Source organism: Mangifera indica, chromosome 4 (assembly GCF_011075055.1).
Source record: "Mangifera indica cultivar Alphonso chromosome 4, CATAS_Mindica_2.1, whole genome shotgun sequence".
NCBI classification, from domain to species: Eukaryota; Viridiplantae; Streptophyta; class Magnoliopsida; order Sapindales; family Anacardiaceae; genus Mangifera; species Mangifera indica.
This window is the reverse complement of record NC_058140.1, coordinates 18,162,454-18,185,086: the sequence shown is the minus strand read 5'-3', so window position 1 is coordinate 18,185,086 and position 22,633 is coordinate 18,162,454. Positions and strand designations below refer to the sequence as shown.

The 22,633-nt window shown below is 35.9% G+C and overlaps 6 protein-coding genes across 10 annotated transcripts; 5 read left to right on the top strand and 1 right to left on the bottom strand.

Moving 5' to 3' along the window:
• The first annotated feature begins 1,098 nt into the window (after positions 1-1,098).
• LOC123213392 (protein ASPARTIC PROTEASE IN GUARD CELL 1-like) lies at positions 1,099-3,241 on the top strand. The gene has a single exon (XM_044632820.1). The coding sequence runs from the start codon at positions 1,310-1,312 to the stop codon at positions 2,786-2,788; it is 1,479 nt and encodes a 492-aa protein (XP_044488755.1). The 5' UTR covers positions 1,099-1,309; the 3' UTR covers positions 2,789-3,241.
• A 380-nt stretch (positions 3,242-3,621) lies between these two features.
• Positions 3,622-8,438, top strand: LOC123212956 (CTL-like protein DDB_G0274487). Of its 5 annotated transcripts, none has more exons than XM_044632222.1 (7): positions 3,622-4,094; positions 4,502-4,959; positions 5,520-5,703; positions 5,818-6,042; positions 6,153-6,269; positions 7,331-7,564; positions 7,915-8,146. In XM_044632222.1, exons 1-7 carry the CDS (start codon positions 4,032-4,034, stop codon positions 7,924-7,926), a joined length of 1,293 nt encoding a protein of 430 aa, XP_044488157.1. In that variant the 5' UTR covers positions 3,622-4,031; the 3' UTR covers positions 7,927-8,146. The 5 variants fall into 5 exon arrangements, with proteins under 5 accessions (XP_044488157.1, XP_044488156.1, XP_044488155.1 ...); XM_044632221.1 differs by having other exon boundaries at positions 7,912-8,146; XM_044632219.1 differs by having other exon boundaries at positions 3,696-4,094; positions 5,818-6,035; positions 6,158-6,269; positions 7,851-8,438.
• A 3,386-nt stretch (positions 8,439-11,824) lies between these two features.
• On the top strand, positions 11,825-16,281 carry LOC123213402 (transcription factor TGA2.3-like). Its single transcript, XM_044632836.1, has 11 exons — positions 11,825-12,082; positions 12,263-12,357; positions 12,499-12,572; positions 12,696-12,905; positions 13,301-13,378; positions 13,479-13,538; positions 14,341-14,418; positions 14,622-14,679; positions 15,002-15,273; positions 15,368-15,613; positions 15,685-16,281. Exons 1-11 carry the CDS (start codon positions 12,015-12,017, stop codon positions 15,829-15,831), a joined length of 1,386 nt encoding a protein of 461 aa, XP_044488771.1. The 5' UTR covers positions 11,825-12,014; the 3' UTR covers positions 15,832-16,281.
• Positions 16,282-16,339: 58 nt separating this feature from the next.
• Positions 16,340-17,127, bottom strand: LOC123213403. Its single transcript, XM_044632837.1, has 2 exons — positions 16,607-17,127; positions 16,340-16,511 (listed from the first exon to the last, which is right to left on the bottom strand). The coding sequence occupies exons 1-2, from the start codon at positions 16,965-16,967 to the stop codon at positions 16,453-16,455; spliced, it is 420 nt and encodes a 139-aa protein (XP_044488772.1). The 5' UTR covers positions 16,968-17,127; the 3' UTR covers positions 16,340-16,452.
• A 1,288-nt stretch (positions 17,128-18,415) lies between these two features.
• On the top strand, positions 18,416-19,309 carry LOC123214361 (protein PLANT CADMIUM RESISTANCE 11-like). Its single transcript, XM_044634104.1, has 4 exons — positions 18,416-18,692; positions 18,777-18,848; positions 18,937-19,149; positions 19,239-19,309. The coding sequence occupies exons 1-4, from the start codon at positions 18,464-18,466 to the stop codon at positions 19,307-19,309; spliced, it is 585 nt and encodes a 194-aa protein (XP_044490039.1). The 5' UTR covers positions 18,416-18,463.
• Positions 19,310-20,900: 1,591 nt separating this feature from the next.
• On the top strand, positions 20,901-22,058 carry LOC123213831 (probable carboxylesterase 6). The gene has a single exon (XM_044633437.1). It carries the CDS (start codon positions 20,962-20,964, stop codon positions 21,970-21,972), a length of 1,011 nt encoding a protein of 336 aa, XP_044489372.1. The 5' UTR covers positions 20,901-20,961; the 3' UTR covers positions 21,973-22,058.
• The last annotated feature ends 575 nt before the right edge of the window (positions 22,059-22,633 follow it).

Below are 22,633 nucleotides of genomic sequence, written 5' to 3'. Positions count from 1 at the left end.
TTTTATTTTTAATTCAAAAATCTAATAAATATTTAAATTTTTTAAAGTTAATAATCGAGACTTTAAAATTTCCTGACAGCTTGACTGAGAATAAGTCTTTTGGCCTAAATAATATTTTACAAATCAATCAAAAATTACTTGACCTGACATAGGAGAAGGAAAGTAAAACATCCAACGCTTCAAAACTATAAAATATATCATAAAAGGAGAATTTTGTCATTTTATTGTTACTATAATATAATAATTTATGGTGTAGGATGACATAAACTCTAATGTATGACGTAGGATGATAATAACAATAATTTATATTTTTTCACCACGAATGGCATCGGCTAACAAGAAATTAAGTGAACAAGTTTACATGAAAATCAGAGGACTAACGGGATTTGGTCCAAGTTTCTTTAATGGGACCAAAACACGTTGGTGATGAATAAGAATAATCAATAAAATTATGTGTATTTATTTTTGATATATAATTTATATATACAGATGATGTGTTATCATGTGATTAAATATTTTTTTATCATATAATGATATATATTTTAAAATCATCTAATTATATGATGACATATAATTGTATACATAAATTATGTATCAAAAATAGATACACATAGTATTACTCAAGAATAATTGTGGCAACCACATTAATGGGGTGTTATATTATTATTTTTTATCTATGTGATTAGCGTGAATCATGGTTCATTTATCTGTGTGTGACCATTTCTGTTTGATTCTGTACAGATTGCTTTTGTCCATGCCCAATTAATCGCGGATTTCATGGCATCCACTATGGTTAATCAAGGACCCCCCCACACACCGACTGAAAGCAAAAAGTCTCACTGAGTCTCAAGATCAACACCAACCTGTCGGAAGAATCATCACATGATATTGACAATGCAACATTTTATTCAGGTAAGCAGTCTAATTTGTCAAATCACTTGTGATTATGATAATGCCCCAAAAATGGTCAAAGTGGTAAAGTGAAAAAAGCAATTAGAGAGCGGCAATCATGCCACGATGCCCGAATTCAAGTTTTCGGCTCATTCAAATTTTGTTTGTTGAATGGGAGTGTTTAGTGGTTAACATAAAAGTGATATTGTTGTATCTGTGCAATAAAATTTTGTCGTGAATCTTTTGAACAGGAGCTTTGGCTAGATTCATTCAAAGCCTCTCCGCCACTTACACTGCTTTTCTTTATCTCTTAAACGAGCCCGGCGTGAATGAAGTAAGTAAATAAATTAAATATCACCTTTCTTTATTTTTCTTCTTATAAAAACCCTGTTACTCAGCGCACCAGTATCCTTCTCAAATGGCGAAAATGTGGCTTCTTCTTCGTCTTTTTATCTTTGCCTTCTTGTTCACTTTCCCCTTTGTTCACTCTCGACCCAGTCCACAGAGTTACAAAACTACCATTCTTAATGTCTCAGCTTCCATTCAAAATACGTTCAATCTTCTATCGCTCCATCCCAAAACCACACAAGCCTTTACAGAGCAAGAACACAGCTTTGGCTCAGTGGACTCGCCTTCTTCTAAGCTTTCCCTGCAGTTACAAACAAGAACTTCGGTTTGGGGAACTTCACAAACTGACTACAAGTCACTCATTTTAGCCAGACTCGAGCGTGACTCGGCCAGAGTCAGATCTCTCTCAACTCGGCTAGATCTGGCCATTAAACGCGTCTCCAAGTCGGATCTTAGACCACTAGATAACGGCTTGGAATTCCAACCTGAGGATCTTGAAGGTCCCATTGTGTCGGGATCAAGTCAAGGAAGTGGAGAGTACTTTTCCCGAGTTGGAATCGGTAACCCGCCGAGTCAGGTGTATATGGTTCTTGATACTGGAAGTGACGTCAACTGGTTGCAATGCGCACCCTGCTCCGACTGCTACCAGCAAGCCGACCCCATTTTTGAGCCAACTTCCTCATCTTCTTACTCTCCTCTCACGTGCGACACCAAACAATGCAAGTCCCTCGACGAGTCCGACTGTCGCAACGGCACGTGTCTCTATGAAGTATCTTACGGAGATGGTTCGTATACTGTCGGCGATTTCGCCACTGAAACTATCACGCTTGGATCGGCTAAGGTTAATAATTTAGCCATTGGCTGCGGTCACACAAATGAGGGGCTGTTTGTTGGAGCCGCCGGCCTACTTGGATTGGGAGGTGGCTCTCTTTCTTTCCCTTCTCAGATTAACGCAACTTCTTTCTCTTACTGCCTTGTTGACCGCGATTCTGACGCAGCGTCAACCCTCGAGTTCGACTCGCCGTTTCCTCAGAATGTCGTTACTGCTTCTTTACTCCGTAACCCCGAACTTGACACGTTTTACTATCTCGGGCTAACGGGACTCAGTGTTGGCGGTAAGTTACTCTCAATTCCCGAGTCAGCATTCAAAATAGACGAGACAGGTAACGGAGGGATAATTATCGACTCCGGAACGGCGATAACTCGGTTGCAAACGGACACGTATAACTCGTTACGGGATGCGTTTGTTAAAGGAACTCAGAATTTGGTGTCAACTAGCGGCATGTCGTTATTCGACACGTGCTATGATTTGTCGTCTAAGAGTAGCGTTCAGGTGCCTACTGTTTCGTTTCATTTTGCAGATGGTAAAAGTTTGCGGTTGCCACCGAAGAATTATTTAATACCAGTTGATTCAAGTGGAACGTTTTGTTTCGCGTTTGCTCCAACGACGTCGTCGTTGTCAATCATTGGGAATGTGCAGCAGCAGGGGACACGTGTGAGTTTCGATCTGGTTAACTCCTTGGTTGGGTTCTCACCAGATAAATGTTAAGAGTAGCAGTTTACATTTTGTGACGGTTTTAGCCTTGGTCAAGAGGAATGTTAACCATCTTGGAGTAACGGTCAAATGTAAAAGACGGAGTGTGGACCCACTTTGAGTAATGTACGGAGATAAGTGGAGACCGCTCCTGTGCTTTTGTTATTATTAGAATGAAGTGGCATGTAAAGTAAATTAATTGTATTTGTTAGGGTATTCATGGGATGGGAAGAACAAAAGGAGGATATAACCGTTACGCGCAAAATTATTTTTCAAGCAGAGAAAAAGATATACGTGATTTTCCATTATGCTTATCATTATATTTTATATGAAGGTTGTATGTATGAAGTTTAAGAACATCAGTCCAGTGCTTTTAATTTGATTAATTGCATGAGATTGAGGGTTTTATGTATGTAATTTTCAGTCTTTGAGCATAACAAGTTATAATGGCAGCAATTATGATCTTTATATTCTCTTTAAGTTGTATGTTGAACAATTTATAATGAACTGATGTTCCAAAGTTAGTTTTGAATGCTTGTCCCACAAGATATATATATATATATATATATATATATATATATATATATATATATATATATATATATATAAAACAATTATGATTTTTGAAAATGGAGAAGTCCTTTCTTTCTTTTAACTTAGGATTTTCTCTCAATTTCAATTACTAAGGTTGTAAAACCTCAAGACTACTCTCATTTAATGTTGACTGTCCCAATCATGTGAATGAGCCGCAGGAAGGAGATTGAAATTTCAACATAAACATAAACTAAGGACTTTGATTGGCCTAAAGTAGACTGCTTCTTCAAACTAGTCTTCATCTGAACTGAAACCAATCAACCAACAAGTTAGAAACATTAATAATTACAAAAGAAATGCATAAAAAATTTGTTACAAGATAAGTACGTTTATTATTTATAATTTTAGAAAAGACAGTAGACAGATTCTGAGTATTAAATGTTAAAAGGGGTTGGTGAGCGCCCCAGTCTCAGTGGCGGCACCACTCTAAAATCTTTCTCTTTTAGCCGTTGGGGTTTCCTTTCTCCTCCAAATCTAATTTTTATAATAGAAAGTTTTAACTTGCAGCTTCATTTCATTGACCTCGGTCTCTCTTTACCCACCTGTATTCTTCACGTTTTCTTTCTTCCTTCTTATGTTTCTCTGTTCCCCTTTGACGAATATTTTCAGTTTATTTACGCTTTGATCCTCTCCAAGCAATGCTCTGATCTGTTTCGTCCTTGCAATGAACGACTCTCAGTCTTTCTCCTCCACTTCTGATTCCGCTTCAATCACCACCGTCGATCAGGTAATCACTTTACTCTTCCTCTTCTTTATCCATCTCCTGAAGAAGGTTGTGGTTGCAAGAGCAATGACTTCATTGTACTGTTCATAATTGTTTTTATGATATTTTAATTCAATTATTGAGATAATATTCTTTTTTAGCTGTTTTTGATACTGTATTTACTTCAATTAAATTGTGGAATGGCCAAAAGCTTTTAGTTCATAGACTTGAGGTTTGACCTAATTAGTACTGTATTCCTTACTGCCGCTATGTCATGTAGCAAGTGCTTTCCACATCCAAATTTTTTAGTATATGCCCTCTATTTATTGTTTTGAGGAGTCCCTTTTTTAATCAGATGTTATTCAGTGAAGTTATGAAAAAGTTTTGAATTTGAATTTGCTTATTTTCTTTTTTGAATTTTTTTTTTTTAGACTGTTGGGAGAAGTCGAAGAAGTATTGATGCTAGTCAAACGATCACAACTGAATCAAGGCATTGGCGCGATGTTTTCTGGTTAGGAATATTTATAATGCATCTGGTTGGTTTAGGGTTTGTTCTAGCGATTCTTGGGATTAATAGATTTAAGAAATCAGATAGGCTTAATATTGATAGATATACCCAACGAATATTGGAGAATAAACCAGGATTGACAGAAACTTATTGGCCGATGTACGCGGTTGCTGGTGGCGTTGGGACTGTCCTTGGATGGATTTGGTTATTATCACTTGGTTCTCATGCAAATCAAATGATGAAGTTTTCGGTGCACATTTTGACTACTTATCTTGCTGTCATCAGTGTCCTATGTTTTTGGTGTGATCAGGTTTTCTGGGGTGTTGCATTTGCAATTGCTGCTGCAATACAGTTCTTGTATGTTATATCGGTTATAGACAGGTATGAGTTTGTGAAATTTCATATTTTTTGGTTTCAGTTCATTTTACAGTTGGGTTTTTAGCAAAAGTTTTTTTTTTGTGGGGAGGGGAATTTATTTTAATGGGATGCCTTATCTTAGGCATTATAGTTTTGTTCGTCAGATGTTAATTTTTTTGTCAGTTGATGGCTCAATAATCCATTTATCATAGGAATTTTGGATAGTATGGCAGTGCAGTAAATATATCATCCAAATCCTGATCTTTGAATCGTTGCAATATTTTAAGAAATTGAGAAGTTGACTCAAAACTCTGGCAATTCATCATTTAATAGAGTGAAATATAACAATTCTATTTAATTTTCTATACATTAATATTTATTACCTATTAGTAAAATCATTAGAAACGTGAAAACATGTTCCATTCTAGAGTTGTGATGCTGTGATAAATTATTGTGCATGCATAATTGGTACAATGATACCCACGGTCTAATATACATTCTTAATACAGTTAGAAGTGGTAATATCAGAATTGGAATTACAAGATCCTTTGAAGTCTTCTCTGATTACTATTATTCTTCCATAGACTTCCATTTACCATGTTGGTGCTGCAAAAAGCAGTGAAGATGGTTTGGGGTCTTCCTGAAGTAATGAGAGTAGCATATGCATTCATGGGAGTAATGCTTTTATGGATGGGAATATGGTCATTTGGGGCTGCTGGTGTTGTGGCTTCAAGCATGGGTGATGGAGGACGCTGGTGGCTTCTTGTGGTGAGCTGGCAAGTTTTGCTATTTACTTTGTCTGTTACTGCAATGACAACTGCAGTAAAGTTGTGTGAACATATCTTACTTTGAGTACTTAATATACTGCCACTTATATTGCAGGTTCTCTCTGTAAGCTTATTTTGGACAGGTGCAGTCCTCTGTAATACAGTGCATGTGATAGTGTCTGGGATGGTTTTTCTTGTTCTTATCCATGATGGTCGAGAATCAGGATCAATGCCTCCTGACCCATTGATGAAATCTCTCCGATATGCTGTAACAAGGTCATTGGGTAGCATTTGCTATGGCTCACTCTTCACGGCTGCTATTCGGACATTAAGGTGGGGGGTATGAGCTCCAACCTATGATTTTTTTCTGTATGGTTCAATAGTAGTTTTTTCTTGATTGTTTTCTTCTATATTTTTATTGCATAATTGTAATTCAAATATACATCTTAGATCAGAGGAGGTCGCTCCAAGATTGGCAACAACGAGTGTTTGCTTTGCTGTGTTGATTTTCTGTTCCATTTAGTGGAGACTCTTGTTCGATTCTTCAACAAGTATGCTTATGTACAGGTACTTTTTCTTGTGTATAATTATGGTACTGCAAGTGTCCATCTCACACTCATGCGTGTACCATAATTCGTTATTTCTTTAATCTTCTTAAAACAGAGATAACGAATGTCTTGGTTATGGATAGCCTGCAATCTCCAGCCAGGTCACCAGCACTCATCTTTCTGTCACTAATGTGGAAGCTTAGACTGTAGCCTTAGCAGTCCTTTCTCTTATGGCATGTTACTTTTGTATATGTATTAGAACATTTTATTTAATGAAAAGATGAAAAAAATCGTGTTCATTGCAAAGCATCACTGCAACTCTAGATCAAAATATTTTCAGCTCATGTACCATAGGTAAAATTTACCGTATGTGGCAGACATGGAAAAAACTGTATCCTGACCAATGGCTAGATTCTCTTAGAATTAGGGAAAAGGAAACAATCAGTTATTAGGTTAAGCTAGCTCAAGCTGATGTGCTCTTTTCTGCAGCGGTAATTTAGTCCTCGGAGTTTTAGATTTTGACTAGTTTTTGTAAAGTTTGATGGGTTGAGCTTTTGGAAAAGAATTTATTTCGAGGGTTTTCTTTTTTTTTGGAAAATCACATTATTTGCAGCCTAGAACTAGATTTAATTTGGTTTTGACAGAAATAAAACATCATTTTTTCCCTTTGTCTTTTGGAATGATATCAAGCTTTGGTTTCTCTTTGGACATCTTTGTAACTGAAATTGTGATATCTACATTTTCTTTTTGTCTATTATAACTGGGAGGCTTTTTATTAAACATAGTTGTGTTCCCCTTGTGTTTTTTGTTTGAAACTTTCACCTCTAGAATTCTTCACTTAGTTTTTTTATTCTTTTTTATTTAAACTAGTGTTTGTCAGATGTTTCCTTTTTAACCCTGGATTTTCTGAAAGACATTCTCCACCTATTCTGTTTGGATGGCAGACTATGCCTCTATCAACAAAGAAGAAAATACTTTTTGCTTCTTGAGCTGGTTTCTTAGTAATCACGGTTGTAAATTATCTGCCAGATTTTAGAATTAAATTATTTGCTTACAAATACAACCTCTTGTTCCTTTCAGATTGCTGTGTATGGTAAAGGCTTTAACCGGTCAGCAAGGGATGCCTGGGAGTTATTCCAATCAACTGGAGTTGAATCACTTGTTGCCTATGATTGTTCAGGTGCTGTTCTACTGATGGGCACGCTTTTGGGTGGGCTTATCACTGGAACTTGCTCAGGGATATGGGCATATACTAAATCAAAAGATAGAGTGATTATGGTGGGTTCAACTTCAATGTTGATGGGAATGGCCTTGGTAAGTTTACTAAGTAGAACAGTATTTTATCATCATTTTACTGATGAGTAATGCTATATGTACCTATTTTTGATACACAATTCATATATACAGTGATGTGTCATCATGTAATTAGGTGATTTTAAAACACGTGTCATTATATGATAAAGAAACATCCAATCACATGATAACACTTCATCTGTGTACACAAATTGTATACCAAAAACGGGTATACATAGTTTTATTGTTTACTAATTGCTTGCTAAACAAAAAATCTAACTTTCTGGAACGGTTCGGTCTGGTTCAGATGGGACTGGCAATGGTTGTAGTGGAAAGTGCAGTTACATCCATATATATTTGTTATGCAGAAGACCCCTTGCTGATTTACAGATGGGATGCTGAATTCTTTAACCAGATGTCTGAAACATTACACCAGCGTCTCCAATATAGGAGTGCAAGAGCCAGGGAAGTGTTGACCCACAATCACCTCAGCGGCCATGCCCATACGCAAGTAACTCTCTCTGTTTAATTTCTCGCCCAAATGTCTACAATTTGCATAATGTAACTCATTGTACTTTTAATTATTCATTGTTTTTTTTTTAATGTTTTGTAAGGGTGTTTGTAATTTTTTTTTTTTTAACGTAGAAGTAAAAATTATAGGAAACAAATTTATGGCCTATTTCCCTATGATGAAGCTGTGTATCCAAAACAAGTTAGGATAAATGCCTCTGTTAGAAGGTGTGCAGCTGTTCAAAATTTCTGCCCATGATTATTGTGGATCTGGTATTATTGATGGGCTTGTGGGCTGTAACGTCTATCACTTTTGAAGTACCCAACTGTATCATTATACATTGAAAAATTAATTAAATTAATCATTTTAGGGAGGTTTATTATATTTTAGGCAATTCACCATGGGGATATTAATTAAAATAGACAGTCGTTTTTCGCCTAAACCTTTTTTGGCAACAAATTTGATGTTTTATCTTTTTAAGCAAATTGTATTTTCCAATTCGAAAATACCCTCGTTTAATTTTTCAACGTTACCGTAGCATTTCGTCGATTAATTGTCTACCTTCCGCAAAAAAACATTAAGATTAAATTATTTAACATGAATAAAATTTATAAATTGAAAAATAAAATAATTGTTTATAAAAGAATTGATTGTTATATATCCAAAATAATGGATATATGGGTTTAGGGTTTGGAACGTGGGTTTCTTCTCAAACAGGTTGTCGGAATTTGGAAATGGGTGCATTAAGAGATGCAAAAATTTGAAAAAATGTGTGAAAATTTAGAAAGGGGTGTAGAAATCTTGTAAAGGGGTGCAGGACTTTGGTAAGGGGTGCGTGTGCGTGTGAGCGGGCGCGCGCGCGCTGGCGCCCCGACACCTGCACGCGCGCACCAGCGTGCGCACACCCGCACCCCTTACCAAATTTCCGCACCCACATCCGCACCCCTTTCCAAATTTTCGCACTGTTTTTCAAATTTCCGCATCTCTTAACGCACCCATTCTCTTCTCACACCCCTTACCAAATTCTCGCACCCGCATCCACACCCCTTTACAAGATTTCTGCACCCCTTTCCAAATTTTCGCACCCTTTTTCAAATTTCCGCATCTCTTAACGCACCCATTCCCTTCCCGCACCCCTTTCCAAATTCCCGCATCTCTTCACGCAACCTGTTTGAGAAGAAAACACATCATTTTAAGAAAAATGCATATATCCGTTATTTTCTATATATAAGAATAAATTATTTTATAAAAAATTAATCTGTTTTTCAATTTATAAATTTTATTCATTACAGATAATTTAAAAATATATCATTATTTTGGATATATAACAATCAATTATTTTATAAAAAATTATTTTATTTTTCAATTTATAAATTTTATTCATTACAAATAATTTAATCTTAATACTTTTTGTGAAAGGGAATCAATTAATCGATCAAAAGCAAGCGTTGCGTTTGAGAAATTAGACGAGAGGTATTTTTGGAATGAAAATAACAATTTGCTTAAAAAAGTAAAACATCAAAATTGTTATCGAAAAAGGTTTAGACAGAAATACTGCTGCCTATTTTAATTAATATCCCATCACCATGGGTTATATGGTTGTAGTTAAACGTCTCAAATAATGTTACAGTTGGTCTCATCTCTAACTTTTTAACAATTAAAAACTTGATGTTGTTCTCTATATAGCTTTCTAACTCTCGTCTTTAATTTTTCATTAAAAAATCGCTTGAAAAAACTTGAATGAATGAAGATGTATATTTAGTTATTTTACTGTTCTCCCACTCAAGTTTCATACAAATCTAACTTCTCATTCGTTAGTTATCGAAAATTCAAATACTCATCCGTCAGTTAAATTTTATTATTATTGTAGGGAGTAAAATTGTTATTTATTAAAATATTTAAAAAGCTAAAAATTTATTATATTTTCACTCTTAAATTTAAAGTTTGAAAAACTTATATTTCCCTATAGGGTTTTTTCAGTACGCTACTAACAGTCAGAGATGACGACGACGATGACATTCTCTCTCCTTGTTTGCTTCTCTATCAATTTCATTCTATTCCATTCCGTTTCTAGCCAACCTCGATTGAAGAAATCGTCTTTAACGAAAACAAATTACATCTTTATTTAGAGAAGAAGAATGGTCTTCATTGACTCGTTTCTTTAATTAGTGATGATCGAAAATTAAGCAAAAATGAGAGAGAAGTCAAGGGGAGAGAGAACCTTGCCATCGTTGTCTCCAATCATTACTAATGGTAGTTAGAAAAATCTTAAGAAAAAATATTGATTTTTTAAAATTTGAATTGAAAAAAATTTATTAATTTTTAAAATTAAAAAAAAGATAAATTTTTAATTTTTTAAATATTTTAATAAATAATAATTTCATCTTTAATAATAATAAAAAATTTTAATAAATAAATAAATTTTTAATATTTAATAAATAAAAAAAAGGATTTGCAACCACTGCCAGTGAAAAATAGTCATTTGGCTATGAAAAAAAAAAATGCAAGTCTCTGAGACTGTTTATCTGTACAGACAGGGGCTATTCTTATTAATCATAATGATTCTTGAGTGGAACATAAAAGAAACTTTTTATTGGTCAAGTATTTATTTCTGTATTTATAGCAGAGAAGAGAGAGAGGGAGAAAGACAGGGAGGTGATCAATGAGAGAGAAGCAGGAAGTGGAAAACACAGAGGAAGAAAAAAAAGAAAGGTGAGTGGTGTAAATGAGAAGGAGAAGAAGACATCACAATAAAAGCTAAAAGAAACAAACAAAATAACAATCTAACATAGTCACCAGAAAAAAACACACTCGCCACCTCATCATCTTCTTCGACCCTTCGCCGTACAAGATGAGTCTTCTCATAACATTTAGCTACCTTTCTCTCCCAGTCTGTGTCACACACAAATATTTATATATCCCTTCACATTATCAATCAGGGATAAAATGGGTATCTAGCTTTCATATTTAATTCAAAGTTGGGTGGAATGAAAGAATGTGAAGGTTAAGTGATATTCTCCCAATGCATGAAGTCTGCATTGCTTTTGCTTCTTTCTTTCTCTGATTCTGCAACTGATACTGCCACACTCTGGGCTACGTGCCTAAGCAAGCTAGTGGTTTCTTTGAAGCAATGCCTTATTTTAAATAGGCCATTAATTAAGGTGGCTTTAAATTTCATTGTTTGCTGGGTTTGGAGTTTTATTACGACATCGCATCACCATCCCATCATCTCTTGCCGCTGACACCCTTCCCCATGCAACATTTGCAGTTGAGAGGGAGAGGTGCCAATGCCTGAAATTGCTAGGTCTCATAATTCCATTCCATTTTTAACTCGTCTCTCTTCAGATACAAACAAACTAACAATCAAACTGAGCCCACTTCCACAGCTGAAGCATACAGCGCCAAAGAATCAACGCAAAGACACACGCATAAGATAAATATAAATTACGACAACTCAGCCATGCAAAATTATCCTTTTATTCCTTTATAAATCTATATTTAGAGTTAAAAAAAGAGTTGCAGTTTGTTTTGTCTTTTTCTATTTCGAATATATATTTTCTTGAAGTTGAAGAAAATGGATAACTGAAGATGATATGACACCAGCACAGTCACCTTATTTGAATTTTTTAGTCAAGGGAAGCTGATTGCTGTCAAAACTTACAGACTAACTAGACAAAAAGAGAAGATAAAATTATTATGAATTATAATGAAATGAATTCTAGAGTGAAAAGGACGCTCCGTAGCAAGAGATTGAAAGAGTATATAGAAATGTGTGAGAGTATTGGGAAACTAAAATCCTAACTCAGAATTCAATAAATAATAAACTGGCTATCTTCTTCAATAAAGATACTAGAAGATCTTCTCCACTTCCGGCGCTTTCCTTACTCTCCAACATCCTTCTTTTTTTTTTTTCTCTTCTCGCAAGTTCAACAAAACAATCCTTTCTCTTCCTGTTTTACTATGCAAAGCTTTAAGCCAGCCCTTCCTACGAACCCTGAAATATATTGCTACTCTTCCTTCTTTCTCAGGTATGTCTTTTCTTTTTCGTTTGAGTTAAGGTTTTGTTTGATTTAGCTATGTGTTTTATTTATGACCAAGTTTTTTGCATGGCTTTGAGTATAAGGTAGAGATAAGTTGTTTTGTTTAAGTCAACCTTTTTTCATGAGCTTTATTTTTTTTATTGATTTGGAAAAAATAAAAAACAACAGAGGAGTAGATGAGAGCAGCCGTAACGAGACGCGTTTTGAGGATCTTGGAGAGCTTGAACAACCTTTTCAGAATGATGCTGTTGATTTAAGCGCAAGTATTCACCCACCCTCTTTCTGTAAATATTTATATATAATATGTGTTGATTATATAATACATAACTTCATTGTTTACTATCTCTTGAACGTTCTGTTTCCCTTGCTAATGTACTTTCTTTCTGCTTTGAAATCCCTTGTAGGCTCCATGTTCAGTTTAAAAGCCAACAATGTTGCTATTGTTACCAATAACTTCCAGTACAACGCCTTGACCACGGTACTCAACTCAGCCCACCTAACTTATGCTTATATGATTCAGTTTCACTGTCATTTTTATCCATTGATCATTTATGTTTGTTTGATTGAATAACAATGATGTGTCGTGTGTTTTTTCGCAAAGAGCATTGGGTGTGCTACGGAATTATTAGCTTCAACTGGGACCGGGGGGTGTTTGGATACAGGTCAATTTATATACCAGAAGGGGACAACGGTTGGTTCCTCGTTGGGAAACGGCCATATTGAGAATTGGGGTGAGTCAGGCTCAGCCATGGCCGATAACAGCCAACAGACTGACACTTCTACAGATGTTGACACTGATGAAAAAAACCAGGTTTCTTGTCTCTTTCTCGGTCATTCTCTTTGTATGTGTTTTGTTTTCGACAATTTCTGCTTCCTCTATATTTATGTACTGTAAATTTGTAATCTTTCGGCACACGGGCAGGTCACCTGGTTGATGAAGAATCTAAAGTGAATATGAGTCGCATTAGCATCATATTTTTGTTTCCAACCTTTAGTAGACGTTTTAGAATAAACTGATTTTTGTTTAGTGATGCTGGTGTGACTTCTGCTAGTTGATCCATATGGGGCCTATCTTAGATGCAGAGTATCAACTTTCAATAGTAAAGAATTCTTGCAGCTGAAATTTGCTAATAGTATCACCATATCATTTAGTTTGCTAAAGTTGATTTTCAAACTAAATGATATTGGTTCTTGATGGTCTTATAGGTTCATGAAATTCAGCGTGGAGCACTTGTAGTTGTGGATTCAATGGATCAATCCAAGGCAAAAACTGGTGACCAAAAGGTTGTTAACGTAGTATTTATTAGCTGGTTTGGTTAAAAAAAATATATTAACATTGTTATGTTTGATGGTTGATCTTAAGGACATGCTCTTTACATTTCAGGTGCTGCGTAGGTTGGCTCAGAATCGGGAAGCTGCAAGAAAGAGTCGACTGAGGAAGAAGGTAATGTTGTCTATACTTGTTAAATTATTTGCTTATATGAATAAATGATATTATTTTACTCTGTTTTCTTGATTATCCAATTTATATATTTTCCCAACATCCCATGAACAATTTGCTGTAGGGTGTGCATACCATTTTAAGCTTGAATTCTGCATGCTTATCAGGGACTTTGGTTGCTCAGACTTTGTTTTGGTTTTTTGCTGCTAACTTCTAATTTTCTGGCTATGGCAAGTTTGCAATTTTGAATTAACAAAATTAATTTAGAAATTTAGAAAGGTACTGTAAAGAAGAATTGACTGCTACAATTATGTTAAACAATCATTTTTAGTATGTGTATCACTCATAAGAGAGAATGCCAAAATTTGTGGCATCAGTATATGTTGCTTATGGAATATATATGCTTTTACCGGCTTTGTGATTGTCCTAGAGATGGATTGTATTTGTCACGACCTTTATCCTGCTATTGTACAAGTCAAAAGAAAATTTTTAATTAATTGAATTCTAAAACTTTTAAACATTGAATTGACTTGTTCTTGCGAAACAATCTTTTTGCTACTTTACCACGGAGATTTTTCATCCATCTGAAGCCACTTTCGGCCAATCCTTTAATAGGGCCTGATCAGTGGCTAAACATGTTTGTGCAACATCATCACCAGAATTTTGGATTTATTTGTAGCTGTTGGTTAATTGGTTTGCATCTGAATTAACGTCATGATTGCATTGTTGTCTGTTTGGATTGTGATGTCTGAATTTTATGAATGAAAGCTACCTGGGATTTTTAATAGGTTTTGGTTTTGGATAGGCATACGTCCAGCAGCTAGAGAGTAGTCGTCTCAGGCTTACACAACTAGAGCAGGAGATTCAAAGAGCTCGCCAGCAGGTGTGTGAAATTTTATTCTTCTTGTTGTTACCATTGTTTCCATGCTATCAAATCTCAAACGAAGGGTGAAATTGGTGCGAAAGCTTGTTTTTGTTTCTTTTTGTCCATCTGTTTCTCTTTTGTCAAATGCAGTGGATTTAAAAGTAGTGATGTTTCTTTATGGGAAATTAAATTCTTACTCTAGGATTTGTATTTTGGTGCAGGGTATTTTTATTGCAACTGGAGTTTCAGGGGAGCAAGGCCATTCTGGGACTGGGAATGGTAAGGAGTCATATAATATAGTGTACAATAAGTAATGAGAATGGCGAGTGAAATATAATGTGATTTGCAGTGTACAATTTATTGGATCACCATGCACAACAGAATGGCTTCCATCCTGCTGTATGCCAGTAGATACCAATTTTGGACTATATTAGTGTTGTGATCTATGATCATAATAATTTTTGCTTATTCACTTTTCTATATTATTTGTGTCTAATCTGTGCTGTAGAATGATGTGTAGAACATATATCATAGATTATTGAATATAAGATTTTAGAGAATATTCCTTTCTTAATGAAAATGTAAATTGGTCATACTTCAGGGTCTTTGGCATTTGACCTGGACTATGCACGCTGGCTTGATGAACATCAGAGGCTGATCAATGACCTAAGATCATCTGTAAACTCTCATATGGGGGATAATGAATTATGTCACCACGTTGATGGTGTTATAGCACATTATGAAGAAGTTTTTCAACTAAAGAGCATTGGTGCAAAGGCTGATGTATTTCACATGCTATCTGGCATGTGGAAAACACCTGCTGAGAGGTGTTTCATGTGGTTGGGTGGATTTCGTCCATCTGAACTTCTCAAGGCGAGTAGCTGTTTGATATTTTGGCATTTCCACGAGTTATGTACATATTTCAGTTAATTCACTTTGTTTCTTTTTTTCATATTTGGAATTCTAGATAGTTGGCAATCATCTAGAACCCTTAGCAGATCAACAGTTGATGGGCATTTGCAATCTACAGCAGTCCTCCCAGCAGGCTGAAGATGCCTTATCCCAAGGAATGGAAGCTTTGCAACAGTCACTTGTAGACACGCTTTCGACTGCTTCCCTTGGCCCTGCTGGTTCTGGAAATGTTGCTGATTACATGGGGCAAATGGCAATTGCAATGGGCAAGCTTGCCACGCTAGAGAATTTCCTCTACCAGGTAAAATCAATCACAAATTTCATGTGTAATTATCATTGGTATTTTATCTATAAACAGGTTTTCAATTTTAGGCTGATCTTCTAAGGCAGCAAACACTTCAACAAATCCAACGAATTTTGACAACTCAACAAGCAGCACGTGCCCTTCTAGTTATACACGATTACACTTCACGCCTTCGAGCTCTCAGCTCTCTATGGTTGGCTCGTCCTAGGGACTGATGTTATCTGTTTCCTCGCAACTCTTCGTTGGGACACTATTGAGCATATAACAGAGTAGTTCAGCTGTTTTACCTTACATTAAACTCATTGGAAGTGTGGGGGTCAACAGCAGAGTGATACTTCAAGTTAATTCAAGTTAATTGCTCAAAGATGGCCCCAATTTTGTTGTTCCTGTATTTATCAATTGTCTTAGGGGTAAACTACTGCCTCACGGTTCAGAGGATGTCATTGTCAGATCAGAAGAACCCTGTTGCCGTGTGGCATAATCCAGGCACGAGGATGATAGCTTCGGCAAATTATTTATCGATACTAACCCTGTAAGATGGTGCTGATGCATGATAGATTTTAACAATAGCAGAACTGTACTAGCGGCTACTGCAGTACATGTATTCTGGGTTATAATATTAAAGTATATTTCTGGCAATTGGAAAATCAGATGTTGCTAGAGTACATTCTTGTGTTAATTGTTGATACTGCATATCATCCAAGAACATTACCAAATGTTTAATAGAGCTACATTAACCGGGCATTCCATCAAGGCTGATTGCCGAGCCGTGAAATTGCACAAACAATGGATTATGGGTTATGTATCTTTTGTAGTGCCAACAAATTGCAGAAAGATCAATGGCGTTCGTTTCTAGGTCCATGTCTGGGTATTCGCCTTTCATTTCTTGTTCTTCCTGCAAACCAACAAGGAAGAGTTAAGCACAGGACTGATAGATTACCCAATTGAAACTAAACTACTTAGCTAACAAATACCGAGTACTTAACATACCTGGCTTATGTCTTCTTGATTGTACAATACGGGGGATGAACACTCCAGTTCCATTATTAATATTTGTATTGTTGCCATTGCCATATCTCCAGATATTCACAAGCCAAGTTGGCACTGAATTATTCTTCTCAAATTCCGACCAACCGAAATAGCTTCCATGTTGCAATGCAGAAGAAAGACTTGCAGAGTTATTTGATCGTTGTTTACGAACTGTACTGCAGTTTCTGTGTTTGTTGTCAAGAAAATCTTCATCTTCATCCAGGGTTAAAAGAAGAATCTGCCTTCTAAGCTCGGCATAAAAGACATCATCATCTTCATATTCAGAATTCATGTTGTGTTTAAGGCTGTAATGGAATTCCATTGTGAGAGAAGTTTAACTGAAGTTTGATGCTCAAAGCGTGAGACATATTTAGGATTATATAAAGAAAATCACAGGACAAGAAGTTCTTAAATTGGGATCAAAATTTTCTGGTCTCAAAAAGATGGTCTGGTGAAATGTCTCCAGTTGGATCCAAGTGGAAGGAGGGAATGTCTCTATTTTTGTAGGCTAGTTCACGTTTCTTTCTTAATTATATAATTAATTTCATAATCACTTGGACTGCTTTATTTAAGCCAAGTGGATGATATTTGACTTTGGAAATTAATGTATTTTATTACACAGATCGGCTTGGATGTAAACGTTACAACATCATCAGTTAGGTCCTGTCTGCCCACCATTCAATACCACTTCTTAATAATCAAAACAAATAAAAAGGAGGAATCGAATTGTATAAATAGATTAAAATAGAATGAATTGATTAATGCCAATCAAGAGTATCAATGTGCTGTTTGACTATCTCTTAACAGACAAAGGATTTGACTTAAACCATTATATGATTAGTCCAAATTTAAGAATCATCCATCAGCACTAGTTGAGCTTCTGTGCTATCTTCTTCTCTAGTTACCTTCATATTCGATTGGACTAGAGTTCAGCAAATATCTTGAAATGCCAGAGACAGATTAATAATCCATTGACGCGAGGAGATTTCCCACTGCTACAATTGATACAATCGGTCAAGTCAAATTATTCAATTAATTGGACAAATTTGATTGCAGCAGACGAATCAATTGTATAGAGAACTTTAGCCGGTAGGGTGATTCGTGATCGGGACTAAAGAGTGATACAAATTTTGTCTTGTTTAGGATATCTTTTCTGGATAGATATCTTATTTTTACTTTGCCAAACAATTAAAATAAATAAATAAATGGCCAAAAGACTTATTTTCATCCAAAATTTGAAAAGTGATTATTTAATCTCTAAAGTTTTTTAACTTGTGAGAGACGGCAAAGTCTCCAATATGTTCTTTCTCTCTCCTGACTTTTCTTTACCTGTTTGATCTGTCTTTTTTTTCTGATGAAGATAACGAATTGTTTTATAGTTATATGTATTTATACAATTTTGGCTTACTCACATAAAAACTCATTTGCCTTATCATTTTATGTTTCAACTTTCCATATTCCTACACCCAAATATCATTGATTTCATATGCTTCTCAATGCTGCAATTTACTGCATCAAGAAATATTATTAATTTAATTAAAAATTAATTAACATAAACGAAATTTATAATTTTTGCAAAGTTAGTTTCTTCTTGATCAACTCAACTGATTGCAAGTTTTGGTTAGTTTTTTAATCAAATATAAAAGACATCTGTTCCTACCCAAAAGTTGGAGATATGCATGATTTGTAAAACGGTTGGCCCAACTGCCATGCAGTTTCTTGAAGAGACGTTCCTTGGCCTTGTTCAAACTTTAAATCCAAACTTCTTCATTCACTTCAGACATCTCTCTTTCCCTCTCTCTCTCACGAACGAACACCATGTACTCTTCAAATTCAGTTGAATATCACAAAGAGGCACCATCTCTGCCACCAACAGCGCCACCGTATACACTCCCACTACCAGAACCACTTGCTTTCCCTGAGCCAAACATTACTCAACGCAATGAAAGAAATCAAACAAATAATTCAACCGCTTCAAACTCCGATCCTCTGAGCCCAATTCCTTGGTCCACTGGTCTCTGTGATTGTTGTGATAATGTTAGCACTTGTACGTACTGATCAATGCTTTTGTTTTGGTCTTTTTAAATGGGTTTTATAAGTATGGATTATATGTGTTATGATGTTTATGCAGGTTTCTTAACATGCTTGTGTCCCTGTGTTACTTTTGGACGAATTGCAGAAATTGTTGATAGAGGGTCGACCTGTAAGTTTGAGAATACTGAACTGAAATTTAATTATAATGTAATACTGTAAAAATGATGATGATGCAGATATGAAGTTGTTGCATGCAGCATGTGGACTGAGTGGAACTCTGTACACTTTATTAATGTGCCTGACGGGTTGGCCGTGCTTGTACTCGTGCTTTTATCGATCAAAAATGAGGGGACAATACTTGTTGGAAGAGCGACCGTGCACAGATTGCTGCGTGCATTGTTTTTGTGAGCAATGTGCTTTGTGTCAAGAGTATAGAGAGCTTATGCATTACGGCTTTGACATGTCAATTGGTCTCTCTCTTTCTTAATTTCTATCTTCTCTCATTTATTCTCTCTTATATTTGTTCTAACTTTAGATTTTGGTGGTTTCAAACGATTAGGGTGGCATGGGAACATGGCAAGGCGGCAACGATTAGCAGCAATTGAAGGAAGCAAGACTCGTAACATATAGTTCATTTAATGTTTTTATTGCACATCTTACGTACTTAATTTGACTTGGAAATGTAGTGTAATATTTGACATTTTTTCCTTTTTCAAAACTAAGGTACAAGTTGAACACCACCCCATCACCGCATGTTCATAATTTCAAATTTTGCAAGAAAATCCAATTATGTTGTTGAGATTGATGTTTACACAATGAGAATATTGAAGTAACTTGAACGCCTGAAATTAAGAATTTTGCAGCGGAAACAAAATAAAAGATTTCTATAAACCTAGGATCAAGAATTGAATCAATGCATGGATGCATCATGGAAGGTTTATGTTAATACTTTCGTTTTGAAGGCTCCTATGTCCTTACCTTTATGATGAATACATCTACAAATGTCCCTTACTCGTCCATAAGAAGAAAACCATAAATAACGGTGAAAATATTGAGGGTCTCATACGATTGTTAATTCGTGAATTAGTTAAATGAGATGAATGACATTTTGAGAAAAAAATTCTCTCATATGAAATTAGGGTGGACAAATGACATGGATTTTCAATCAAATCAAGGTTTCCGAGTACAAATGAAAGGAAGCTAATGATATGTGCAAGCAAATCAATTACGTTAGGAAAAGAAAAAAGCAAAAAGCAATGAGAGAAAGGAAGAAGGATTCCTAGTACACATGTCCGCCTACAAAAATCGAAGTAATACGGGTATGAGTTTAAAATTTTAATTAAACATATGAATCGATAGCCAAATTGACTAGCGAAGCCATGGTTGAGAAGGCAACCCCAAAAATGTATGTAATGTAACTGCACAAGCACTTTTCGTCTGGAAAAGAAATGTTCGTTGACATTTAAAAGCATATTCCACGGTGCTGCATGCTACTGAAAAGCCATAATGATCATGAGTTAATGTGACGACATGCCCAATTTAAGTCCAGATCTAATGAGAAGAAACAGTTGATAACAGTGTTATGCATCCTTCAAACAAGGGAAGGCTGGAAGAAAATTCTCCCAACAGTCCCTTGAAAAGATGTTAATGGGAGACAGCCTAAAGTTTAGTCCACCATGTCGAATGGTCAAAAATGTCATCAAACTTAATGTTCATACTTAAACTATTGATACATGATAATGGGTTAGTTAGCTGCAAAATATAGTGCTTTCAAACATCACATCTTTGACCTTTAAACAAATGAACGAAACCCCTTAAACATTCACTGTAATTGGTCTTAATTCGGCAATTTCACGCAGTCTTCCATAGCTGAATATGTTCATACGCTCATTTAGATGAATCGAGAATATAATACCCTTAGGTAAGTGTGAAAGGCATTTCAAATACTTCGGTGAAACTCTTATTTTTGTGGTTTTAAAAGTTACCAATTAGAGTGGGATCGTGAACCTATTGATGTTGAGAAAACAATGTTCTATTATTTTAACAATAAAATACTTGGTATACACAAGACATTCTTCCCAGACCCATTTATTGGTTAATTATTTTAAAGACATGTGGCAAATACCCAGTTGCCCATTTGGCCGGGATAATACCCCTAAAAAAATCAACTTTTTTGTATATAAAAGTAGTCTCAACTCAAAGGAACAAGCGCTTAATTCCATACAATAGTTTCAAATTTGTGATCTTTCTCTTTGCATTCACATTCAACAAGAAACAGAAGAATGGCTGCAGTTACTCTGGATGCAAGTTTAAGCATAGAAATGCCCAGAGATCCTAATCAGCATGGCTCTGTAATTGAAGAGATCGAAGGGCTTATTAAAGTCTACAAGGATGGACATGTGGAGAGACCTCAAATTGTTCCATGTGTCACAAGTGCATTGGCTCCAGAACTCGGCGTCAATTCGGAAGATATAGCCATTGATAAGTCCACAAATATATGGGCACGTTTCTATGCTCCAGCATCACAGAAAAAGCTCCCTTTGCTTCTGTACTTCCATGGCGGTGGATTTTGTGTAGGCTCAGCTGCTTGGAGTTGTTACCATGCGTTCTTATCAAAGCTAGCAAATAGAGCAGAGTGCATAATCATGTCTGTAAATTATCGATTAGCCCCAGAAAATCCTCTCCCCGCCGCCTATGAAGATGGGTTAAAGGCCTTAACGTGGCTAAAACAAGCGGCACTATCTGAGGTTGGTGACTGGTGGTCAAAAAATTGCAACTTTGCAAGAATCTTCTTAGCCGGTGATAGTGCTGGTGCTAATATAGTCCACAATGTAGCCAAGAAGCTCTGTTCAATAGTTTTAAAGCCTTTAGCTCTCAAGGGTACTATTTTAATTCAACCCTTTTTTGGAGGAGAGGCACGCACAAATTCAGAAAAAAATTTGACGCACCCACCTCGGTCGCCGCTGACCTTGGCGGCCTCTGATACATACTGGCGACTAGCGCTGCCATGTGGGTCTAACCGTGACCATCCATGGTGCAATCCAGCGGTGAAGGAGTCGACAATGCAAGGAGATGTGAAGCTTTTGCCAACTATGGTGTGCATATCAGAGATGGACATATTGAAAGACAGAAACCTGGAGTTTTGCGGTGCTTTAGCAAGAGCAGGTAAAAGGGTTGAGCTTGTGACGTACAAAGGTGTAGGCCATGCATTTCAGATTCTGAGTAAGTCTCAACTATCTCAAACTCGAACGAGTGAAATGATTCTCCATATCAAGGCCTTCATTAGCCGGTGAACCATTATTTCTCTCCGATATTAGACACTAATTAATTTTGTATTTGGTAGGTTTCGAGTAATTAATTAAACTTGTTCCTGGTTAATTATGACTGTTACTCATCAGAAAAGTTAACTGGCCTTCAGTACTTCATTCACAGAAGAAGAAGAAGAAGATGCCTGATGAATCAGGCAGCTATGCCTGTTAACTTTGCAATTTGAAGCGCCTAGTGTTTGACTTTGTGTGTATATAGAATAAAATTGTCCTGTAAAGTCAGAGTCTTTACTAACCCGGTGTGTTTCGTTCAATTCGAAAGAACAGTCCAGTTCGTAGCCAAAAAAATTTGACAGTGGTCCGGTAAACCAAGTGTGTTTTGAAACTGAATAAATTAAGGCGTGGTTTTATTTGAAATTTCCTTTCAATTACAGAGCTAAAGAAGACCCTTTATTTCTTTTTTTTTTTTAGGAAATGGATTTTAATCAATAAAGTTTCATACATTACCAACTTTTTCCAAGAAAAAAGACAAAAAAAAAACTGTTGGCATGTCAATGCTGTGGGCTAAGAAATATAAGGTGTTGAAGGTCTGATAATGGTGGCCAGCAACTGGTTACTTTAAAACAGCTTTTTGTTTTGCATGTGCTTAAACAAGTCACTCTCAACCAATTAAATAAATACCCATTTC

Coding starts and splice junctions, on each gene's coding strand:
- LOC123213392 (XM_044632820.1), top strand. CDS start 1,310: ATGGCGAAAATGTGGCTTCTTCTTCGTCTTTTTATCTTTGCCTTCTTG.
- LOC123213402 (XM_044632836.1), top strand. CDS start 12,015: ATGCAAAGCTTTAAGCCAGCCCTTCCTACGAACCCTGAAATATATTGC. Junction 12,906..13,300: donor ACACTGATGAAAAAAACCAG/GTTTCTTGTCTC, acceptor ATGGTCTTATAG/GTTCATGAAATTCAGCGTGG. Junction 15,614..15,684: donor TAGAGAATTTCCTCTACCAG/GTAAAATCAATC, acceptor TTTCAATTTTAG/GCTGATCTTCTAAGGCAGCA.
- LOC123213403 (XM_044632837.1), bottom strand. CDS start 16,967: ATGGAATTCCATTACAGCCTTAAACACAACATGAATTCTGAATATGAA. Junction 16,512..16,606: donor ATCAAGAAGACATAAGCCAG/GTATGTTAAGTA, acceptor GTTGGTTTGCAG/GAAGAACAAGAAATGAAAGG.
- LOC123214361 (XM_044634104.1), top strand. CDS start 18,464: ATGTACTCTTCAAATTCAGTTGAATATCACAAAGAGGCACCATCTCTG. Junction 18,849..18,936: donor TGTTGATAGAGGGTCGACCT/GTAAGTTTGAGA, acceptor TGTTGCATGCAG/CATGTGGACTGAGTGGAACT. Junction 19,150..19,238: donor CGGCTTTGACATGTCAATTG/GTCTCTCTCTTT, acceptor TCAAACGATTAG/GGTGGCATGGGAACATGGCA.
- LOC123213831 (XM_044633437.1), top strand. CDS start 20,962: ATGGCTGCAGTTACTCTGGATGCAAGTTTAAGCATAGAAATGCCCAGA.
- LOC123212956 (XM_044632218.1), top strand. CDS start 4,032: ATGAACGACTCTCAGTCTTTCTCCTCCACTTCTGATTCCGCTTCAATC. Junction 4,095..4,501: donor CAATCACCACCGTCGATCAG/GTAATCACTTTA, acceptor TTTTTTTTTTAG/ACTGTTGGGAGAAGTCGAAG. Junction 6,043..6,152: donor TTCGGACATTAAGGTGGGGG/GTATGAGCTCCA, acceptor TATACATCTTAG/ATCAGAGGAGGTCGCTCCAA.